Source organism: Heptranchias perlo, chromosome 30 (genome assembly GCF_035084215.1).
Source record: "Heptranchias perlo isolate sHepPer1 chromosome 30, sHepPer1.hap1, whole genome shotgun sequence".
Lineage (NCBI taxonomy): Eukaryota > Metazoa > Chordata > Chondrichthyes > Hexanchiformes > Hexanchidae > Heptranchias > Heptranchias perlo.
Genome location: NC_090354.1, coordinates 1,841,581 through 1,861,760, shown reverse-complemented (window position 1 = coordinate 1,861,760; position 20,180 = coordinate 1,841,581). Strand labels below are relative to the sequence as shown.

The 20,180-nt window shown below is 46.5% G+C and overlaps 1 protein-coding gene across 3 annotated transcripts in view; it reads left to right on the top strand.

The window, feature by feature from the left end:
- The first annotated feature begins 9,235 nt into the window (after positions 1-9,235).
- The window catches only part of smarce1 (SWI/SNF related, matrix associated, actin dependent regulator of chromatin, subfamily e, member 1), a 63,319-nt gene continuing 52,374 nt past the window's right edge, over positions 9,236-20,180 (top strand). For 2 of the 3 annotated variants that reach the window (XM_067969327.1, XM_067969325.1), the window contains exons 1-3: positions 9,422-9,477; positions 11,709-11,744; positions 14,722-14,765. In XM_067969327.1, coding sequence (XP_067825428.1) covers positions 11,738-11,744; positions 14,722-14,765 — 51 coding nt within the window. In that variant the 5' untranslated portion in view covers positions 9,422-9,477; positions 11,709-11,737. Of the gene's footprint in view, positions 9,303-9,421; positions 9,478-11,708; positions 11,745-14,721; positions 14,766-20,180 lie in introns of those variants that run through there. The other variant, XM_067969326.1, reaches the window with a different exon arrangement.

The following is a 20,180-nucleotide window of genomic DNA, read 5'->3' as shown; positions in this document are numbered from 1 at the left end:
TCTTGCCTTGCTTTTCCTTGAACATCTGCTTGTAATGGGTATATAAAGCAAACCTGAATTCTCCTGTATTGTTATACTGTACTGTCTTACTATTATTGTAATGGAAATGAATTACAGCTGTTGAGTTGTGAAGCCTATATTTACTAAAATAATTACTAAATAAAACTTATATTGTTTCTATGGTTTCTTGTGACAATTTAATAATATTGGCCGTGAAAAATTCCTTTCATTTTATTTCAGAGCTCTATCCTTCTCCAGTGGAAAATGAGAAAGCAAACACTGTGACTGGGGCAAGCCTTTGGCTCGGTGGTAGCATTCCCGCCTCTGAGGCAGTAGGTGAAGGGTTTGAACCCTCACTCCAGTTAGTCCCGGGGAGTAGAGAATGGAATATGGTCTCTAATGTTGACCCAGTTGGATATCCGTGTCTGGATGGAGTGACCAATGGATCAGGGGTAGTATTCCCACCTCTGAATCAGAAGGTTGGGTTCGGAACCCACTCCAGACAGTCCCAGAGACTGGAGACCGGAGCACCGGCTCTGATACTGGGTTGGCACCCAGCAAGGGTACTTGTGTCTAATGAGTGTGGGTGCACCCAACCCCCTCCCCTCATCGTAAAGAGTAGATGGGGCTCCTTAGCCTGGGTTGCAGCCCACCTAGGAGAAGATAAAAACCGTGAGGAAGGCAATGGGAAACCACCACCATTGAGGAATAATTTTGTAAGCAGAGGCAGCAACCAGATTTTGCACAGCAAAGTCCCACGACAATGAGATTAAATAACCAGTTTTGATGGTATTGGTTGAGGAATACATGTTGGCCAGGACAGTGAGAAAATTCCCCCTCTCTTCAAATATTGCCATGGGATCTTTTACATCCACCTGAACAGGCAGACGGGTCCTCGGTTTAACGTCTCACCGGAAAGACGGCACCTCTGACAGTGCAGCACTCCCTCGGCACTGCACTGAAGTGTCAGTCTAGATAATGTGCTGAAGTTCTGGAGTGGAACTTGAACCCACGACCTTCTGACTCAGGTGAGAGTGCTTCCCACTGAGCCACGGCTGACACTGTGTTAATGAACAACTTTCCTGAAGACATGGAGGATAAGAGTTATCTTAGTTTGAGCTACAAGGATACAATTTAATCTTGTTCAGTTGGCATCCTTTCACAGTTCTATAAAAGTGATCTGGAGCTGCAGACTAGATTATGATTTTGATTTTCCTCCCAGCTAGCTGTTCTGCTCCTTCCCTTGCCCCAATTTCCCCCACTCCCCACCCGAAGCTGGTGATTCTTGCTGGACTGTGTTTCCTAGATAGTGGCAGGCATCCAGTACTTCACCCAAGTGGCCGTTGTTCTTCAAAAGCAAAATACTGCGGATGCTGGAAATCTGAAATAAAAACAGAAAATGCTGGAGAAGCTCAGCAAGTGAGGCAGCATCTGTGGAGAAAGAAACAGAGTTAACGTTTCAGGTCGAAGACCGTTTGTCATTAAGGAATGTTGTGCTCCCTGTTGAAAGCTGTATGGAGAATGTATTGCTTGTTGTGTTGGGTGCCTTAATGGGTGTTATGTTAACCATGGCATTGACTTCATGCTGCAGCAACACCTGTACCACATGCAGCATAAACTTTGAGTAATGATTTTCCAGTTATTGCAGTTGAAAATACAATGATATCACTTCATTACGAATCAAGTCGGTCTACTAATATCTCTTGCAAGATGCGTTAGCAGATAACCATGTCCATCTAACGAGCCACTGGGCACTGAAACCGCTGAGCAGATTTCTTGACAAAGCTCCTGGTGGACAAGACTCCATGCCTGAAGAGTGCATTCGGAAAATTAGCCCTTCACTGCCTGGTTTTGTGCACAAAGAATTGTCATTTGGCTGCCATTCCAGGGGATTGCTAGCACAGGTGGAACTGTATCCCAGCAGGACCTCCCCCTTTTCAGGAGAGGACGGGACAAAAATTGGCAGGAAAAAGAAGCTTGAAAGCTGAAAATCTTTGGGAATGGTTTTTTGAAAGAAAGAACGAACTTGCATTTATATAGCATCTTTCATGACCTCAGGACCTCCCAAAGTGCTTCACAACCAATTAAATACTTTTTGAAGTGTAGTCACTGTTGTAATGTAGGGAAACATGGCAGCCAATTTGTGCACAGTAAGGTCCCACAAACATCTATGTGATAATGACCAGATAATCTGTTTTATTGATGTTGGTTGAGGGATAAATATTGGCCAGGACACCGGGGAGAACTCCCCTGCTCTTCTTCGAAATAGTGCCATGGGATCTTTTACATCCGCCTGAGAGGGCAGACAGGGCTGTGGTTTAACATTTCATCCGAAAGACGACACCTCCGACATTAAAGCATTCCCTCAGTACCGACACTGGAGTGTCAGCCTAGATTACGTGCTCAAATCTCTGGAGTGAAACTGGAACCCACAACCTCCGGACTCAGAGGGGACAGTGCTACCCACTGAGCCTTGGCTGACATCTTATTAGCATATATCATAGAACTCACTGTCGATTTCAATAGAACTACTAATGTTTTTGAAACTTCAAAGATGCAATCTGAAGCTAGGTTTTGAGTAACAGTGTCACACCCTTCATTGTTTTTACTGCTCTTAAACAGCCCTTTGAAAAAATTTTAAGCTTGTCAGATCTTGTCTACGATTGCAGTGATTCTGTGTTAGAACTTGTTCTGTGGGTGCACTTGTTTAAATGTCACCGACAATTAAATAACTATTAAGTAATTATGTGGCTCTGCTGACTCTGATATATCCCACCTACTGGCTTCCCTGCAGGGAGGGAGAGAGGTGAGTGGTAATGTACAGTTTACAATGGAGAACCAAGTTACTGTAATTAAACCACTGAATATTAATATCAAGAAAACGAGTTATGTGTTCTGGGTCAGAAATGTGCTTACGTTCATAATTGACCATTATACCGTTGTATATCCCATCATGCTCAGACCACATGTTCACTTTCTTCATAGAATGATACAGCACAGGAGGCCATTCAATCCATCGTGCTTGTGCCAGCTCTTTGAAAGAGCTATCCAATTAGTGTCACTTCCCTGCTCTATCCCCATAGCACTGCAAATTTTTCCTTTTCAAGTATTTATCCAATTCCCTTTTGAAAGTTATTATTGAATCTGCTTCCACCGCCCTTTCAGGCAGCACATTCCAGATCATCACAACTTGCTGCGTAAAAAAAAAGTCTCATCTCTCCTCTGGCATTTTTGCCAATTACCTTGAATCTGTGTCCTCTGGTTACGAACCTCTCTGGTCATCTTTTTTAAAATGGTGGTCAACTGTTGCTACATTCTTTTTGCACACGAAGGGGATGGTTTGTCTGTAATATGTTAATAGTGCAGTCCACCAGAGGCCAAAAGCATATTGCAGCACCAATTAAGTGTTTGCAAAGCACACTTTCAATGTCAGGAGGTGGGCGCCGAAAGAGAGTTGCTGTGAGGTGTCAAAGAAAGACAAGAATCAAGGAACACCAGACTGGAGAAAGAGGGACAGGAACACGGCTAGAGAAAAGTTTGAAAACTCTAGGTAAGAAGACATGGGCAGAGAGAGAGAATGACAAGAGACAAAGAGGGAGAGTGATGAGAGAAAGAGGCAGGGAGATTGGAAGTGACAGGATGATCAGGCATTACCATCGCCGAATCTCCAACCATCAACATCCTGGGGTCACCATTAACCAGAAACTTAACTGGACCAGCCACATAAATACTGTGGCTTTTTTTTTTATTCGTTCACGGGATGTGGGCGTCGCTGGCAAGGCCGGCATTTATTGCCCATCCCTAATTGCCCTCGAGAAGGTGGTGGTGAGCCGCCTTCTTGAACCGCTGCAGTCCGTGTGGTGACGGTTCTCCCACAGTGCTGTTAGGAAGGGAGTTCCAGGATTTTGACCCAGCGACAATGAAGGAACGGCGATATATTTCCAAGTCGGGATGGTGTGTGACTTGGAGGGGAACGTGCAGGTGGTGTTGTTCCCATGCGCCTGCTGCCCTTGTCCTTCTAGGTGGTAGAGGTCGCGGGTTTGGGAGGTGCTGTCGAAGAAGCCTTGGCGAGTTGCTGCAGTGCATCCTGTGGATGGTACACACTGCAGCCACAGTGCGCCGGTGGTGAAGGGAGTGAATGTTTAGGGTGGTGGATGGGGTGCCAATCAAGCGGGCTGCTTTATCTTGGATGGTGTCGAGCTTCTTGAGTGTTGTTGGAGCTGCACTCATCCAGGCAAGTGGAGAGTATTCCATCACACTCCTGACTTGTGCCTTGTAGATGGTGGAAAGGCTTTGGGGAGTCAGGAGGTGAGTCACTCGCTGCAGAATACCCAGCCTCTGACCTGCTCTCGTAGCCACAGTATTTATATGGCTGGTCCAGTTAAGTTTCTGGTCAATGGTGACCCCCAGGATGTTGATGGTGGGGGATTCGGCGATGGTAATGCCGTTGAATGTCAAGGGGAGGTGGTTAGACTCTCTCTTGTTGGAGATGGTCATTGCCTGGCACTTATCTGGCGCGAATGTTACTTGCCACTTATGAGCCCAAGCCTGGATGTTGTCCAAGTCTTGCTGCATGCAGGCTCAGACTGCTTCATTATCTGAGGGGTTGCGAATGGAACTGAACACTGTGCAGTCATCAGCGAACATCCCCATTTCTGACCTTATGATGGAGGGAAGGTCATTGATGAAGTAGCTGAAGATGGTTGGGCCTAGGACACTGCCGCAGAATACCCAGCCTCTAACCTGCTACAAGAGCAGGTTAGAGGCTGGGTATTCTGCGGCGAGTGACTCACCTCCTGACTCCCCAAAGCCTTTCCACCATCTACAAGGCACAAGTCAGGAGTGTGATGGAATACTCTCCACTTGCCTGGATGAGTGCAGCTCCAACAACACTCAAGAAGCTCGACACCATCCAGGACAAAGTAGCCCGCTTGATTGGGACTCCATCCACCACCCTAAACATTCACTCCCTTCACCACCGGCACACCGTGGCTGCAGTGTGTACCATCCACAGGATGCACTGCAGCAAATCGCCAAGGCTTCTTCGACAGCACCTCCCAAACCCGTGACCTCTACCACCTAGAAGGACAAGGGCAGCAGGCACATGGGAACAACACCACCTGCACGTTCCCCTCCAAGTCACACACCATCCCGACTTGGAAATATATCGCCGTTCCTTCATTGTCACTGGGTCAAAATCCTGGAACTCCCTTCCTAACAGCACTGTGGGAGAACCTTCACCACATGGACTGCAGCGGTTCAAGAAGGCGGCTCACCACCACCTTCTCAAGGGGCAATTAGGGATGGGCAATAAATGCTGGCCTTGCCAACGACGCCCACATCCCATGAGTGAATAAAAAAAAATGATCAGGCAGGAAGAAAGAGGTGGGCATTTCCAGGAATGAGCAGGAGAAAGGCAGAGCATAAAAGAGAGGGTATGATTCGGAAAGTGAGGCCAGATGATAAATGTACTACTTAACCATTACAGTACAAGGTTTGATTTCTGCTCGGTTCTTAGTTCGCTGATCTAATCTACAGCAGCAGTGAAGGTGTTACAAGCAGCCTCAACCTGCCCGACAAGGTAAAGAAAATACAATGCAGGCTGTTTATCCGCATACATGAAACCCAAGAATTTGGTGACTATGTTTTTTTAACAGTCATTCATGAGAAAAGAAGTAATAAAAGTAATGTGCAACAAGTCCTCCTCATGAACATCTGGGGAATTGTGCCAAAATTGGGAGAGCTGTCCCACAGACTAGTCAAGCAACAGCCTGACATAGCCATACTCTCAGAATCATACCTTTCAGCCAACGTCCCAGACTCTTCCATCACCATCCCTGGGTATGTCCTGTCCCACCGGCAGGACAGACCGACTACAAGTGGCGGTACAGTGATATACAGTCAGGAGGGAGTGGCCCTGGGAGTCCTCAACAATGATTCTGGACCCCATGAAATCTCATGGCATTAGGTCAAACATGGGCAAGGAAACCTCCTGCTGATTACCACCTACCGCCCTCCCTCAGCTGATGAATCAGTCCTCCTCCATGTTGAGCACCACTTGGAGGAAGCACTGAGGGTAGCAAGGGCACAGAATGTACTCTGGGTGGGGGACTTCAATGTCCATCATCAAGAGTGGCTCGGTAGCACCATTACTGACCGAGCTGGTCGAGTCCTGAAGGACACAGCTGCCAGGTTGGGCCTGCGACAGGTGGTGTGCAAACCAACACGAGGGAAAAACTTACTTGACCTCGTCCTCACCAATCTACCTGTCGCAGATGCATCTGTCCATGACAGTATTGGTAGGAGTGACCACTGCACAGTCCTTGTGGAGACAAAGTTCTGTCTTCACAGTGAGGACACCATCCAACGTGTTGTGTGGCACTACCACCGTACTAAATGGGATAGATTCAGAACAGATCTAGCAGCTCAAAACTGGGCATCCATGAGGCACTGTGGGCCATCAGCAGCAGCAAAATTGTATTCCAGCACAATCTGTAACCTCATGGCCCGGCATATTCCTCACTCTACCATTACCAACCAGCCAGGGGATCAACCCTGGTTCAATGAGGAGTGTAGAAGAGCATGCAGGGAGCAGCACCAGGCGTACCTAAAAATGGTGAAGCTACAACATGGGACTATGTGTATGCTAAACAGCAGAAGCAACATGCTATAGACAGAGCTAAGAGATTCCACAACCAATGGATCAGATCAAAGCTCTGCAGTCCTGCCACATCCATCATTAATGGTGGTGGACAATTAAACAACTAACGGGAGGAGGAGGCTCCATGAACATCCCCATCCTCAATGATGGCGGAGTCCAGCATGTGAGTGCAAAAGACAAGGCTGAAGTGTTTACAACCATCTTCAGCCAGAAGTGCCGAGTGGATGATCCATCTCGGCCTCCTCCCGATATCCCCACCATCACAGAAGCCAGTCTTCAGCCAATTCGATTCACTCCACGTGATATCAAGAAACGGCTGAGTGCACTGGATACAGCAAAGGCTATGGGCCGCAACAACATCCCGGCTGTAATGCTGAAGGCTTGTGCTCCAGAACTAGCCACGCCTCTAGCCAAACTGTTCTAGTACAGCTACAACACTAGCATCTACCCGACAATGTGGAAAATTGCCCAGGTATGTCCTGTCCACAAAAAGCAGAACAAATCCAATCCGCCCAATTACCGCCCCATCAGTCTACTCTCGATCATCAGCAAAATGATGGAAGGTGTCGTCGACAGTGCTATCAAGCGGCACCTACTCACCAATAACCTGCTCACCGCTGCTCAGTTTGGGTTCCACCAGGTCCACTCGGCTCCAGGCCTCATTACAGCCTTGGTCCAAACATGGTCAAAAGAGCTGAATTCCAGAGCTGAGAGTGGCTGCCCTTGACTTCAAGGCAGCATTTGACCGAGTATGGCACCAAGGAGCCCTAGTAAAATTGAAGTCAATGGGAATCAGGGGGAAAACTCTCCAGTGGCTGGAGTCATACCTAGCACAAGGGAAGATGGTAGTGGCAGAACAGCAATCAACAAAGCAGATGGAATATTGCACTTTATGGTCAAAACAGTATAGCACAAGCCAGAACAAGTCATGCCAGAACTGCCCAGTGCTCTGGTCAGACCACATCTTGAGTACTGTGTTCAGTTCTGCTCAGTGAGACATAAGGGAGACATTGAGAGTAGAGCGATAGAGGGCTGAGTAATGAGAAGAGACTGGAGAAATTTGATCTTTTCAGCCGTAGAAGGAGATGAAGGTGACGCAGAGATGAAGAAGGTGACGCAGAAAAGTCCATCAAACTAAACTGTCATCATAGGATAAAGGTTCATACTGGTAATAGTCAAATTTAAAACTGATGTCAGGAAGATTTTGTGAGGTCCTAAACATATGATTAAAAGGTGGTTTCACAACATGTTTAACATGTGGGAAACAAAAAAACTACCAAAGATTTTACATAAAGATGGGGCTGGGTCTTTAATTGCTAGCAATATATAAGTATGACTGCAATGTGATACTCAGAGAATTCCTGATCATCCTAATCGTTCAGTCTCTACTCTATCAATCCTGTTTAAATGGCCCAACAACAACTTGCATTTATATAGTGCCTTTAATGTAGTAAAACATCCCACGGTGCTTCACAGTAGCGATTATCAAACAAAATTTGACACCGAGCCACATTAGGAGATATTAGGGCAGGTGATCAAAAGCTTGGTCAAAGGGGTAAGTTTTAAGGGGTGTCTTAAAGGAGAGAGAGGTGGAGAGGTTTAGGGAGGGAATTCCAGAGTTTAGGGCCTAGGCAGCTGAAGGCACGGCCGCCAATGGCGGAATTATTAAAATCGGGGATGTGCAAGAGGCCAGAATTAGAGGGGCGCAGAGATCTCGGAGGGTTGTAGGGCTGGAGGAGGTTACAGAGATAGGGAGGGGCGAGGCCATGGTGAGATTTGAAGGCAAGAATGAGAATTTTAAAATCCAAGCATTCCCAGTGGGGAAAACACACAGCCCGCCGAGTTCCCGAGCTATTCGCATCAGTCAGGCCTCTGCTGGAAACACTGGTGCGTCTCGTTACATAGAATGTACAGCACGGAAACAGGCCACTCGGCCCATCCGGTCTGTGCTGGTGTTTTACGCTCCACACGAGCCTCCTCCCTCCCGTCTTCACCTCAGCATAACCTTTTACTCCTTTCTCCCTCATGTGTTTATCGAGCTTCCCCTTAAAGGCATCGATGATTCGCCTCAGCCACTCCCTGTGGGAGCGAGTTCCACATTCTCACCACTCTCTGGGGAAAGAAGTTTCTCCTGAATTCCCCCAGTGGAAATTCCCTGAGGTTAGTTGACTGTCGGCTGCACTGCGGCCACGGCAATAACTGGTGCATTTTAATTAGCGGAGGGAATAAAATAAATCACGGTGTCAAAACGAATGAATGAATTTTCCAACCTGGGCGCTGGAGATGCACAAAGAAGGACAAGAGGCTTACTGTCCTTAGCAACAGATTCTCCACAAGAAACCGATTTTTAAAAAAAATATTCACAAACAAACGCTCGTTTAATTAACCGCCAGGGTCTAAATGATAAAATCACATCAGTATTGATTAATCCATTCATTTCCTCTCACTTTTGAAAGATAAAATGATTTTATCATTGTTTCTTCGAATCTCGGATCCGTAATCACAACTGCTAGTTGGCCTTCGAGCGCAACGTTTTGAGCCAAGTGGCAGATTCGACGAAACTCTTGTTCTTGTAAATTAAAATTTCCGCACGGCGCATTGGGCGGGCGGCGGCGGCCAGCGAGCGCGTTCAAGGCCGCAGGTGAATAAAAGAGGCGGTGTGATTTTTTTTTTGTTCTCTTTCTGTGCGTGTTTTTATTTGTTGTTGTCTGTGTGGAATGTTAGGGCCGAGAGACGCCTCCCTCCCCCCCCTCAGACCGGCGCCAGGACAATAGGCGCCGCTCCCGCCGCCGGCCCGCCCGCCCGCCGCCTTCACCGTAAGTTCACACCGGGCCTCACCTCATCATTTGCGCCGAGGATTCGGCCAGAGTCGAAGTCGCGCCGTTTGACGCTGTTTTTGCGTCGACGGTTTTTTGCCGCCCTGGGCCCGGGCCTGGGCTGTGTGGAGGAGAAGCCGCTCCTCAGCCAGGCCGGGCTCTTGCAGCCCTTTATATATTATTATTATTATTTTTATTTTTATTATTATTATATCGCCATTCTTTGTTCTGCTGGTATTTTTCACATTTTCCTGTGTGGAGGCCGAGCTCCTGGTTTTCAGTCTCCCCACTGCCTTTGGAATTCACTGCCTGAAAGGGCAGATTAATAGTAACTTTCAAAAGGGAATTGGATAAATACTTGAAGGGAACAATTTTGCAGGGCTACAGGGAAAGAGCAGGGGAGTGGAACTAATTGGATAGCTCTTTCAAAGAGCCGGCACAGGCACGATGGGCCGAATGGCCTCCTTCTGTACTGAAAGTTTCTATGGTTCTATTCAGACCCAAGCAAATCCTCATGACTCTGCCCACCAGGGAACCGGGACAAGCTGGCTTCCTGGCTGTATTTTAACCCGATGTTGCTGATCTTCGGCTGCCCAGCGTGGAGGGTGAAGGGCGGAGGGGGCGTGTTGGAGGACCTTCTCGTGGGTCTGCCGCAGGGCCTGGTGAAGACGGCTGTTCACGGGTCTGTGATGAGCGTGGCTCTGGCTGCCCTGCCTCTCTCCTGCGGTCTTGTCCGTGCCTGTTGGAGGTTGTCAGGTGGAAGCAGGGAACCAAGGAGGAATGGAAAGTTGACCATCAGCCAGCAGAGATTGATCCAGGGGTCCAGGTGTTAGTAATGTCGATCTGGTATACCAGTAGAGGAGCAGTGGGACTGAAACCCAAGGACCAGGAGCGTTGAAGTCCAGGGAGAGTGGAAGGTTAATCCATGGGATCAGTGCAGGTGCAGGAGCTGGTCCAAAGAACAGCTGTGGGGAGGTGAGGAGCACACAAGATTGGGAGCAGCAGTAGGAACTCGAGGAGCAGGTCCAAGCCAGTCCGCGAAGGGTGACAGTGGAGTTCTGAAGGAGGAGTGGAGTCAGCGGTCACAGGAAGAAAGTGGAAAGCAACAAATCAGAGATAATTCAGCAGCAAGGGAGCAAAATCCAGAGCAGGTTGGGAACCAGCAGGAACAAATGAGCCAGCTCAGTGTAGAGTAAAATTCCCAGTGGAGGGGCAGAAAACTGAGCCTCCAGGAACAGAGCAGGTGCTGGAATAAAGGCAGCCAAGCAGAGATTACAGTCTCAGTAGAAAGTGGTGGAGGTCACAGCAAAGCCCAGAAACCAGAAATGGACTTCAGCTCGAGAGAAAGCAGATTTCTTCCCAGGATCCAACACATTAAAGTTGAGAAGCCAGCAGTGCTTTGAAGTGCAGTCATGAAGCACAGTTGATGGGCCTGGGCTCTATAGGCTGGAAGCGATTAAGTGGCAGAGCAGAGTAAGTGCAGCTGAGGCATCCAGCGGAGTAGTCCTGATCGGAGTTCGGGAAATCAAATTTGAGCAGATTGAAAAGAGCACAGTAAAATTACAGAACAAGCAGGGTCAGAGGATAGGCTGTACAGATAGCTTTGAATTTGTAGTTTGAGCTAAGAGAAAGGACTTGCATTTCTATCACGTCTTTCAGGACGTCCCAAAGTGCTTTACAGCCAATTAAGTACTTTTGAAGCGTAGTCACTGTTGTAATGTAGGAAACGCAGCAGCCAATTTACCCAAAAAACAGCAATGAGATAATGAAAAGCTAATTTGTTTTAGTGATGTTGATTGAGGGATAAATATTGCGTAGGACACCTGCTCTTCTTTGAAATAGTACTGTGGTATCTTTTACATCCACCTGAGAGGACAGATGGGGCCTGGGCTTAAAGTCAGCAGAAGGCTGGCAGTTCAGCACTCCCTCAGTACTACACTGGAATGTCATGTGCTCAAGTCTCTGGAGTGGGACTTGAACCCACGACCTTCTGACTCAGAGGTGAGAGTGCTGCCCACTGAACCATGGTTGACACAGTTACCTATGAAATTATCCTTTGAGCAGTTGAGATACACAGACCAGGAAGGCACCAGGTTCCATCGCCAATCTGCGCTGGTCGTGAAAGACGCTATATAAGTCTTAACATTATAAGATGCAAACAGACAATAGACTGAACACGCGCTGTTTCCGAGAGACTTTGCTTTGCTGATGTTTCTTTCCTTTTATTTCAGATTGTATGTAAGAGACTGTTGGCATCATCATGTCAAGTAAGAGAAAGATTATGTGATTTTTGAATTTGTTATTGAATAAAAATGCAAATGTTGTCCAGTATTGTCAGAAAATACAGGAGTCGTAACAGTGACTTGAAGCTTCATTTTTTTTTGTCTGGTAGAAAGCTTCAAAAACATAACTGGCTCAGGTCTGTTGGTCCCTTTTCCACCCCCCCCCCCCCCCCCCCCTTCCAGGCCCCCATGCTCCCATTCTGGACCTCTTATCCAGCCTGTGATCATGTTGTTCTCTGCCCAGTACTCAGATTGACAGCCGGTGATTCTTTTGGGTGGTTAAATGGAACCTTAATTTATTTTATAAAAGCACATTGTTTCAAGCGTAAGGAGAAAATCTTTCGCTCCTCATTTGCTTAATGTGGACCCAGCCCATGTTTGTCCAATTTGTTATAGTAGTATCCTAGCATGTTACAGCACAGAAGGAGGTCATTCGGCCCATTATGCCTGTGCCGGCTCTTTGAAAGAGCTATCCAATTAGTCCCATTCCCATAAATTTTTTCCCTTCAAGTATTTATCCAATTCCCTTTATAATGAAAGGACTCAATTTCAACACTGACATGCTCTAGCGACTGCTATATTTAGTGATGGGCAGAGACAGTGGAAGTGTGTTTGGTCCGAAGGACCAGTCAACATGTTCCAATGTATGATGCTAAATTCTGCACTCACATGCACCATACTGTTTCATCTTTTTACAAACCATCTCCAGAGTGCATGGTGCAGTCAATGCACACCTTGCTGGATCGGCCAGTCAAAGACCAGTCATTCGTTACTGGGCATCCTCTCTAGTAGTTCTGGAACATTTATTTGGAGTCTTGTTATTTGCCTCCCAAATTCACTCCATGTGTCTTGCATTTTTAAATCTAATAGTATACGTTTTATTGGTAGTACTGATTTTAACAACGTGACCTGTGTCATTGTGAAGAATGTTATGGATTTTGCTTCTAGTCACTTCCAACTCTTCAACAAACTTCTGCCACCTTCCTTTCTCTATAACAGTTGAAAATAATTTGAGGGGCGGGTTGTGGAGTGGGCGGGGGGTGGGGGGAGGTGGTCACTGAAAAATAATCTGGAACGGGAACTCTAACTGGTCTTTTTTTTCCTCTCTAGCCCACAGGCACTAACATCTCATATAACCTCAATGCTGCCCTGCTTGAAATCAGCTAATTCATGGCACTGTGCCTCAAACCTAGGACCTTCCTGGTCTATATGGCTCAGTACCGTAGTGTGCAATGTAATCAGTCACTGTGCACTGTATTTTTACCATAACTAAACACCAACTTTCTGCCCATTACTTTTCAGATTTTTAAAAATTCATGTCATCTTTGTTGAATGCAAAGTGTTTGCCGCCCCCTCTAAATGACAAATTAATCCGAATTGTGACAGTGTGCCATTTTTAAACAATTTTTTAAAAACTAATTTTATGTTATTCTCTACTTTCTCTGGAATGTATCTCTGAGCAATCTATCATCCATTTGGGGTGGTATATTGTTTTTGGTTGAAGGGAGAAGACTGGTGGACATTGGAAGTAGCAGTAATGGGAGCATTTCTGTAATTAGTAGATGGATTGGTATTAATTTTCCAAAATTCCCTTGATTCTGGAACGGACCCATCAGATTGGAAAATAGCGAATGCAGCTCCTCTATTCAAGAAAGGAGGGAGACAGAAAGCAAGAAACTACAGGCCAGTTAGCTTAACATCTGTCATAGAGAAAATGCTAGAATCTATTATTAAGGAGGTTATAGCAGGGCACTTAGAAAATCTCAATGCAATCAGGCAGCGTCAACACGGCTTTGTGAAAGGGAAATTGTGTTTGACTAATTTATTAGAGTTCTTTGAGGGAGTAACAAGCAACGTGGATAAAGGGGATCCTGTGGATGTGGTGTACTTGGATTTCCAGAAGACTTTTGACAAGGTGCCATATCAAAGGCTACTACACAATATAAGAGCTCATGGTGTAGGGGGTAACATATAGCATGGATAAAGGATTGATTAACTAACAGGAAACAGAGAGTAGGCATAAATGGATCATTTTCAGGTTGGCAAGATGTAACGAGTGGAGTGCCACAGGGATCAGTGCTTGGTCCTCAACTATTTACAATCAATATCAATGACTTGGATGAAGGGACCGAATGTATGGTTGCTAAATTTGCTGATGACACAAAGGTAGGCAGGAAAGTAAGTTGTGAAGAGGACATAAGAAGTCAGCAAAGGGATATAGATAGGTTAAGTGAGTGGGCAAAAACGTGGCAGATGGAGAATAATGTGGGAAATGTGAACTTGTCCACTTTGGCAGGAGGAATAGAAAAGCAGAATATTATTTAACTGGAGAGAGATTGCAGAACTCTGAGCACAGAGGGATCTGGGTGTCCCAGTACATGAATCACAAAAAGTTAGTATGCAGGAAGGCAAATGGAAAGTTGTCATTTATTGCAAGGGGAATGGAATATAAAAGTAGAGATGTTTTGCTACAGTTGACAGGGCATTGGTGAGACCACATCTAGAATACTGTGTGCAGTTTTGGTCTCCTTATTTAAGAAAGGATATAATTGCTTTGGAGGCGGTTCAGAGAAGGTTCACTCGACTGATTCTTGGGATGAGGGGGTTATCTTATGGGGAAAGTTTGGACAGATTGGGCCTGTATACACTGGAGTTTAGAAGAATGAGAGGTGATCTTATTGAAACATATAAGGTCCTGTGTGGACTAGAAGGGGTAGATGCTGAGAGGATGTTTCCCCTTGTGGGACAGACTAGAACTAGGGGCCAGTTTAAAAATAAGAGGACTCCCATTTAAGATGGAGATGAGGAGAATTTTTTTCTCTGAGGGTCGTGAGTCTGTGCAACACATAAACCCCAATTTTAACTGGGAGCAGGAATCGGGTGGGCGGGAGATGGGCCCTGATATCATCGCATTTGCACAAAAATTGAAGTTTAACTTTGGTATGTTTTTGTTTTATTACAGAAAGACCTTCTTACGCACCACCTCCTGCCCCTGCTCCCACCACTGTAAGTCTTTATGTTTGCTTTAGTGAATTATTTTTTGAATGAAAATATTGTATATTGGAAAATGTTTGCAAAAATAATGTAAAAGTTTTAACTGGTTAACACAGATGGTTCACTGATAGCGAAAATGCAATGCTGGCTTATACTGGCGGGCTAAGAGTTCATCCAGCCCCCAGCCAGAGTCAAGTGACAGCAAGTGTTGCCATTGCAAGTCGTTTACCTTTGCTGTCAGAGACATCCTGAGAGGAGTTTAGGTGAACGGCACTGGGTCACTTACGTTACAGGGTGGTCTCCACCTCTTAGCCATGGAACGCGAGTGGGTGTAAGAGTAAAGTGTGTGCAGTTGTAGCTGTTCCAAGTTTTTCATCTATTAAATAGAGAAAATATTAATTATATAAAATAAAGAGGAATTGGTGTATTGACTTCAGGACTAACTGAAGTACATAAATGCAGAAAGAAGCGATACAACTTTGGCTGTGTTACTTTGAGATCTTACTGAGACAAAACCAGTGCGCATTATTTTTGCTCTAGTCTTTGTCTTTGCCTTGTCAGAATTTTTTTTTGCTTTCTAATTACGGCAAGAGTGGCTTTTATATACAATCTCTTTTAGCTAGAAAGTATGTTGGAGGTAGCGTGGGGTGGTGGGAGGTGCACATGGTATGTATAAGTCGGTAGCAGGATGGGTGTGAAGTATGTGCAGATGGTTGTGTAATGTAAAGTGTGTGGTGATTGAGCAGTAACATTTTTCTGCTGTGGAGTATTACAATAACTGAGGCCAAAAGGTTTGATTTGACCAAGCAAATAAAATAGAAATAAATTGAAGTATCATTTTCTGTTAAATGGTGTATGACTGTCGCATTAGCCATACCTGGAGAAGATAACTCTGGAATTAGCTATCTTTGGGATTGGGTCCCATGCCTGGTACAGGCATCACCTGTCATAGTTGTTCTTCCTCAGTATACATGATGTATGCCCGATTGTGGGTAGAGAATTAAAATAGAGTTCCAACTGGTTAACAGACATATGAAACTCGTGGAAGACTCTTGAAATGCAGCACCAAGATGTTTGACAATGCATATTTATACATTACGTGACTAGCTGGTAGCAAGCGCAATCAATGATATGTTACTGATCACAAATTGGGTGCTTCTACACATATCTGTTAAAGGGTATTGCAGCACACTCTATAGTAAATTTGTTGTGAAAAATGCCAGAATTCTCATTTGAAAATGCAAAGTTTCTGAACTTAATGTCTGGGGGGGGGGGGGGGCGGTGGAAAGTACATGCCAATAGCTTCATCATGAATTGGCAGGTTATGGTAATGTAGTGGATAAGGTACTGGACTAGCAACCCAGAGGTTGTGAGCCCAAATCCCACCCTGGCAAATTGTGAGATTGAATTAAATAACGCTGGCTAGCACCAGGAAAAAATGACCATGGATTGGTGTAAATAAAAAACAACTGTGTCACCGTCCTTCACTTGCCCCCTCCTTCAGTCTGGACTACATGTGACTCCAGTTCACACTGTGCTTCACTCTTAATGTTCTCAGAAGCATTCAGATGTACAAATAATTGTTATGGAACAATAGAATCCCTCAGGGCAACCATGGAAGGCTTTCCCAGTATTGCCCACATCCCAAGAACGAATAAAGAGGGTTAAACTTGGCTGCTGGTTAGCCCAACCTTTAAGGTTACCACAACAGTGTATTGAAGTTTCACCCAGTGTAGCAGCTGCTGGATTGCTTCTTTGAACCATTAGATGTTTTGACCACTAAGTTTCAAATGCCAATGTATTTGGGGGGGGGAGGGAGGAGGAGGAGAAATTTGAGTCAAAGGCCCAGGGAAGCGGGTTGGCAGCGGGGGGGGGAGCGACTGGGCACGTGGATAACCCGCCCAGTCAAATCGGTGCGTTCCCCACGCGATCACTGGTAAATTGAAGCCACTTACCTTGGCTTCCGGGTTTCCCATTGGAAACCTGCGCAGCGGGCGGACTGCGCACCTGCATCACAGGCTGTCAGCTGGAGGAGCCCTATTTAAAGGGGCAGTCTTCCAATGTTGCTCCTGCAGCAAACAGCCAAAATTGCAGCATGGAGCAGCCGAGGGGAAAGGCTGCTCCCAGGTTTAATGATGCCTCACTCCAGGTGTTACTGGATGGGGTGAGGAGGAGGAGAGAGATCTTCTACCTGGGAGGAAGTGGCCTGCCTCTGCCACCTAAAAGGCCTGGCTTGAGGTGGCAGAGGAGGTCAGCAGCACCAGCAACACATCCCGCACCTGGATGAAGTGCAAGAGACGCTTCAATGACCTAACTAGGTCAGCCAAAGCGAGTACATTTACTCATTCTCCTACACTCCGTCTTCCACATCACCGCCCCCAGCCCACAACTCCTTCTGCACTGCCAACACTACTCTATCACATCACTCCTCACACCCACTCAAACCTCATCCTTAACTTACCTGCACTTACTCACCTCCCCAGTACTCATCCCACCACTACCACTCAACCCAGTCCTCATACAATGTCATGGCTCTGTCTCATACTCGCCCTCTGATGCATCTCTTTCACGGTCAGCCTCACCCAAATCAATGCATTCAGCGGTTGGTGAGTCACCACACACATGCGAGCATGAGCAGACACTGGTGGCAGGGACAGCTGTGGAGAGTCCGCCTCGGTGGGAGCACTCCTCTCCAGGCTCTGTTCAGCTGGACACAGATGCTGAACCCTGGGGGCCATCGATGAAAAGGAGAATGATCGAGGGGCAGCAGCACATTTACGAGGTGCTGGAACAGGTGCCACATGCACTCTCCACAATCACGCAGAGGATGAAGGAGTCCAACTCCTGCATGAGTGGAATGGTGGCACAGGTACAGGAGGGGATCTCCGAGACACTGTCACAGAGACGTAAGGGCATCACCGAGATAGTGTCGCGGGTAAGTGCGGGAATGTCTGCGATGGAGGGAAGGCTAGCCTCCATCGAGCTTCAAGCACGGCTCACCAATGAGTCCATTGAGGCCCTGACAACGGCCCTTCGGACTCAGGGTGAGCAACTTTCTGCCGCCTTAAACAAGCAGGCCGATACACTAGCACTGGCCTTATAAGGCTTCACACATGTCCTCCAAACTGTCGTCCAGCAGGGTTGTAGGAGTGATGTGGGCCTGGCCCACGAGAGGGATGATGGCGAAAGGGGACATGGAAGTGGGGACGCTACTCAAAGCGCTTCCACGTCTCACCCGTTGCCCCCCTCTCAACCAGTACCCGCAATGCGGCCTCCTCTCCAGGTGGTCGAGTCTGCCCCTGCACAGGTGCAGGTGGAGCAGTCTTTGGGGGGGCTCTCACGGGCACCGAAACCCAGAGGGCGTCGGCCCAAAGCATCTAATCGGTCAGGGCATGAACAAGAGCAACCTGCCACTACATCTGCTGCAGCCACAGGGGAAGCACCATGTCGGAGTAGTGGGAAGCGTAAGGCAAAGGTTTTGTGAGCACAAAAGGGATGCACAATGGTGTTTGATAGTTTGTCGTGTTTTTTATTTATACTTGATTTTTGTTCAACTCACATTAAATATTATATTGTCACCATTACTGCCATGTCTTGACCATTCTTGACTGGCTTGTGCAATAAGTCCCATTCATGAGGTTCTTCAGGAACTCCCACACTTGATGCCACCCATTGGGTCACTCTACAGTGGGTGTATGTGTAGTTGCACGACTATTTTGCGCAGGTGCCTGTGGCGCAGCACTGTGTTGTGGAGCTCCACGTGGCGGAGGTGGACGTCGTGCCTGGCGAGGCTGGTGATGTTGCTCATCCTCGGATGGAGTGATGAATGCAGCTATGGCGCCCCCCATCCTGACTCTGTGAGTTTGAGGGGGTCCACAAAGTAGGTAAATGTGTTTGCACAGCAGAGTTTAAGTTAATAATTTTGAGTGGAAAGACAAAAGGTGTTGCAGCCAGAACTTTGTCTGAATTGCCAAGAGTTCCCTGCTGCAATAAATGAGGCATTCCCCCCAACTATCAAAAAATCCTTTGCATCTCCCACTGGCTGCTGACTGAAACACGTCTGTTCCAACAGGGAGTGTTTCCCACAGCACGGGAAACACACTGAGGATCCATGAAAATTGCAGCCCTGCAAAAATCTCCTGCAATGAGGTCTGTCAAGGACCTCAACTATCTAAATAAGTATCTAAATTATCACCCCTCCGGCTTTAATTGCCGGTGGGAGTCCCGCATGCGGGAGTTGCGCGCGCACCCGAACGCGTCATTGGAGAACCCGGAAGTGGGCGGGTTGGAGCCGAGCTCCGGACCCGGGCTGGGATTTCCCCATTTTAGGAGCCCCCCCGCCCTGAACACACCCGCTTGGCCATCCTAAAATTGGCCCCACGTATTTTAAATCAGGCTTTTATATATTTGCCATTTGAAATGAATGAGGTTCCACTTTTGTCCTCATTTTACTTGTGCAATGGTACAATAGTCAAAGTAATTTTACTCATGGAGAGTTCGGGATCTAAACCTCTAATTTTAGGAGGTAGTTACAATTTGTATTTTTGTTTTGAAATCTGAAATTTACAAGTTTAGGTGTGTTGATGTCTCAGATGATAGCAAAATTGAGATGGTATTGTATTCTGTTTCCTGTTTCCCAACTGAGTGTGGGCAGGCAACCTGTTCCCAGACTAATGCCAGTGTGGCACTGAAGAGATCCTGTAGGAGGTACCCTGTTGTGACTTGGTACATTCTCCTGCTGGCTTTGCTATCAGGAGCTGGCCATGTGTACCTGTTGAAAATCATTTTGAGTACATTTAAAATCCTGTAATATGATGGGTGTGTTTTGGGGAAGTCATGGCTATCAGAATATTGCTCTAATTTTTAGAGACTGAGGTGTTCCTGTGTAATAAACAGAAAATGATTTGGGAAAAACCATGATGTGTCTCAGGAAAGTATGGTATGATGCTGTAGCACATTACGAAGCTTCATTAATCTATTGTATTTAAAGTACTGGGTGCCCTGTAGAGATTTTTAAAACATGAATGTTGTATATATCTGAATTCAAAATGGGAAATGCTGGAAATCCACAACTAGTCCATCTGTATCTGGAAAGAAAATACAGTAAGTTTATATTTCGAGTGGGACCTTCATCAAAAATGTTCTCATACGAACATGCAAGCAGTCTTTCTCTTTCAGATACTGACTGATCTGTGTATTTCTAGCATTGTCTGTTATTACTGTACGTACGCATAATAAACTGTGGCCCTTGTGCAGTGAACTTTAATATTGAGCCTCTATTCTTCCCTCACCCCCGTGCCTTCATTTGATTTATTCGTCCTGTTATTGTACTCATGCACCAGCCTTTGGGTGAGCTGCCTGGGCAGGTGACTTGCCAGCAGGGATCTTCTATCATGGTTTAGCAACCAGCCATTAAGAGGAGTGTGA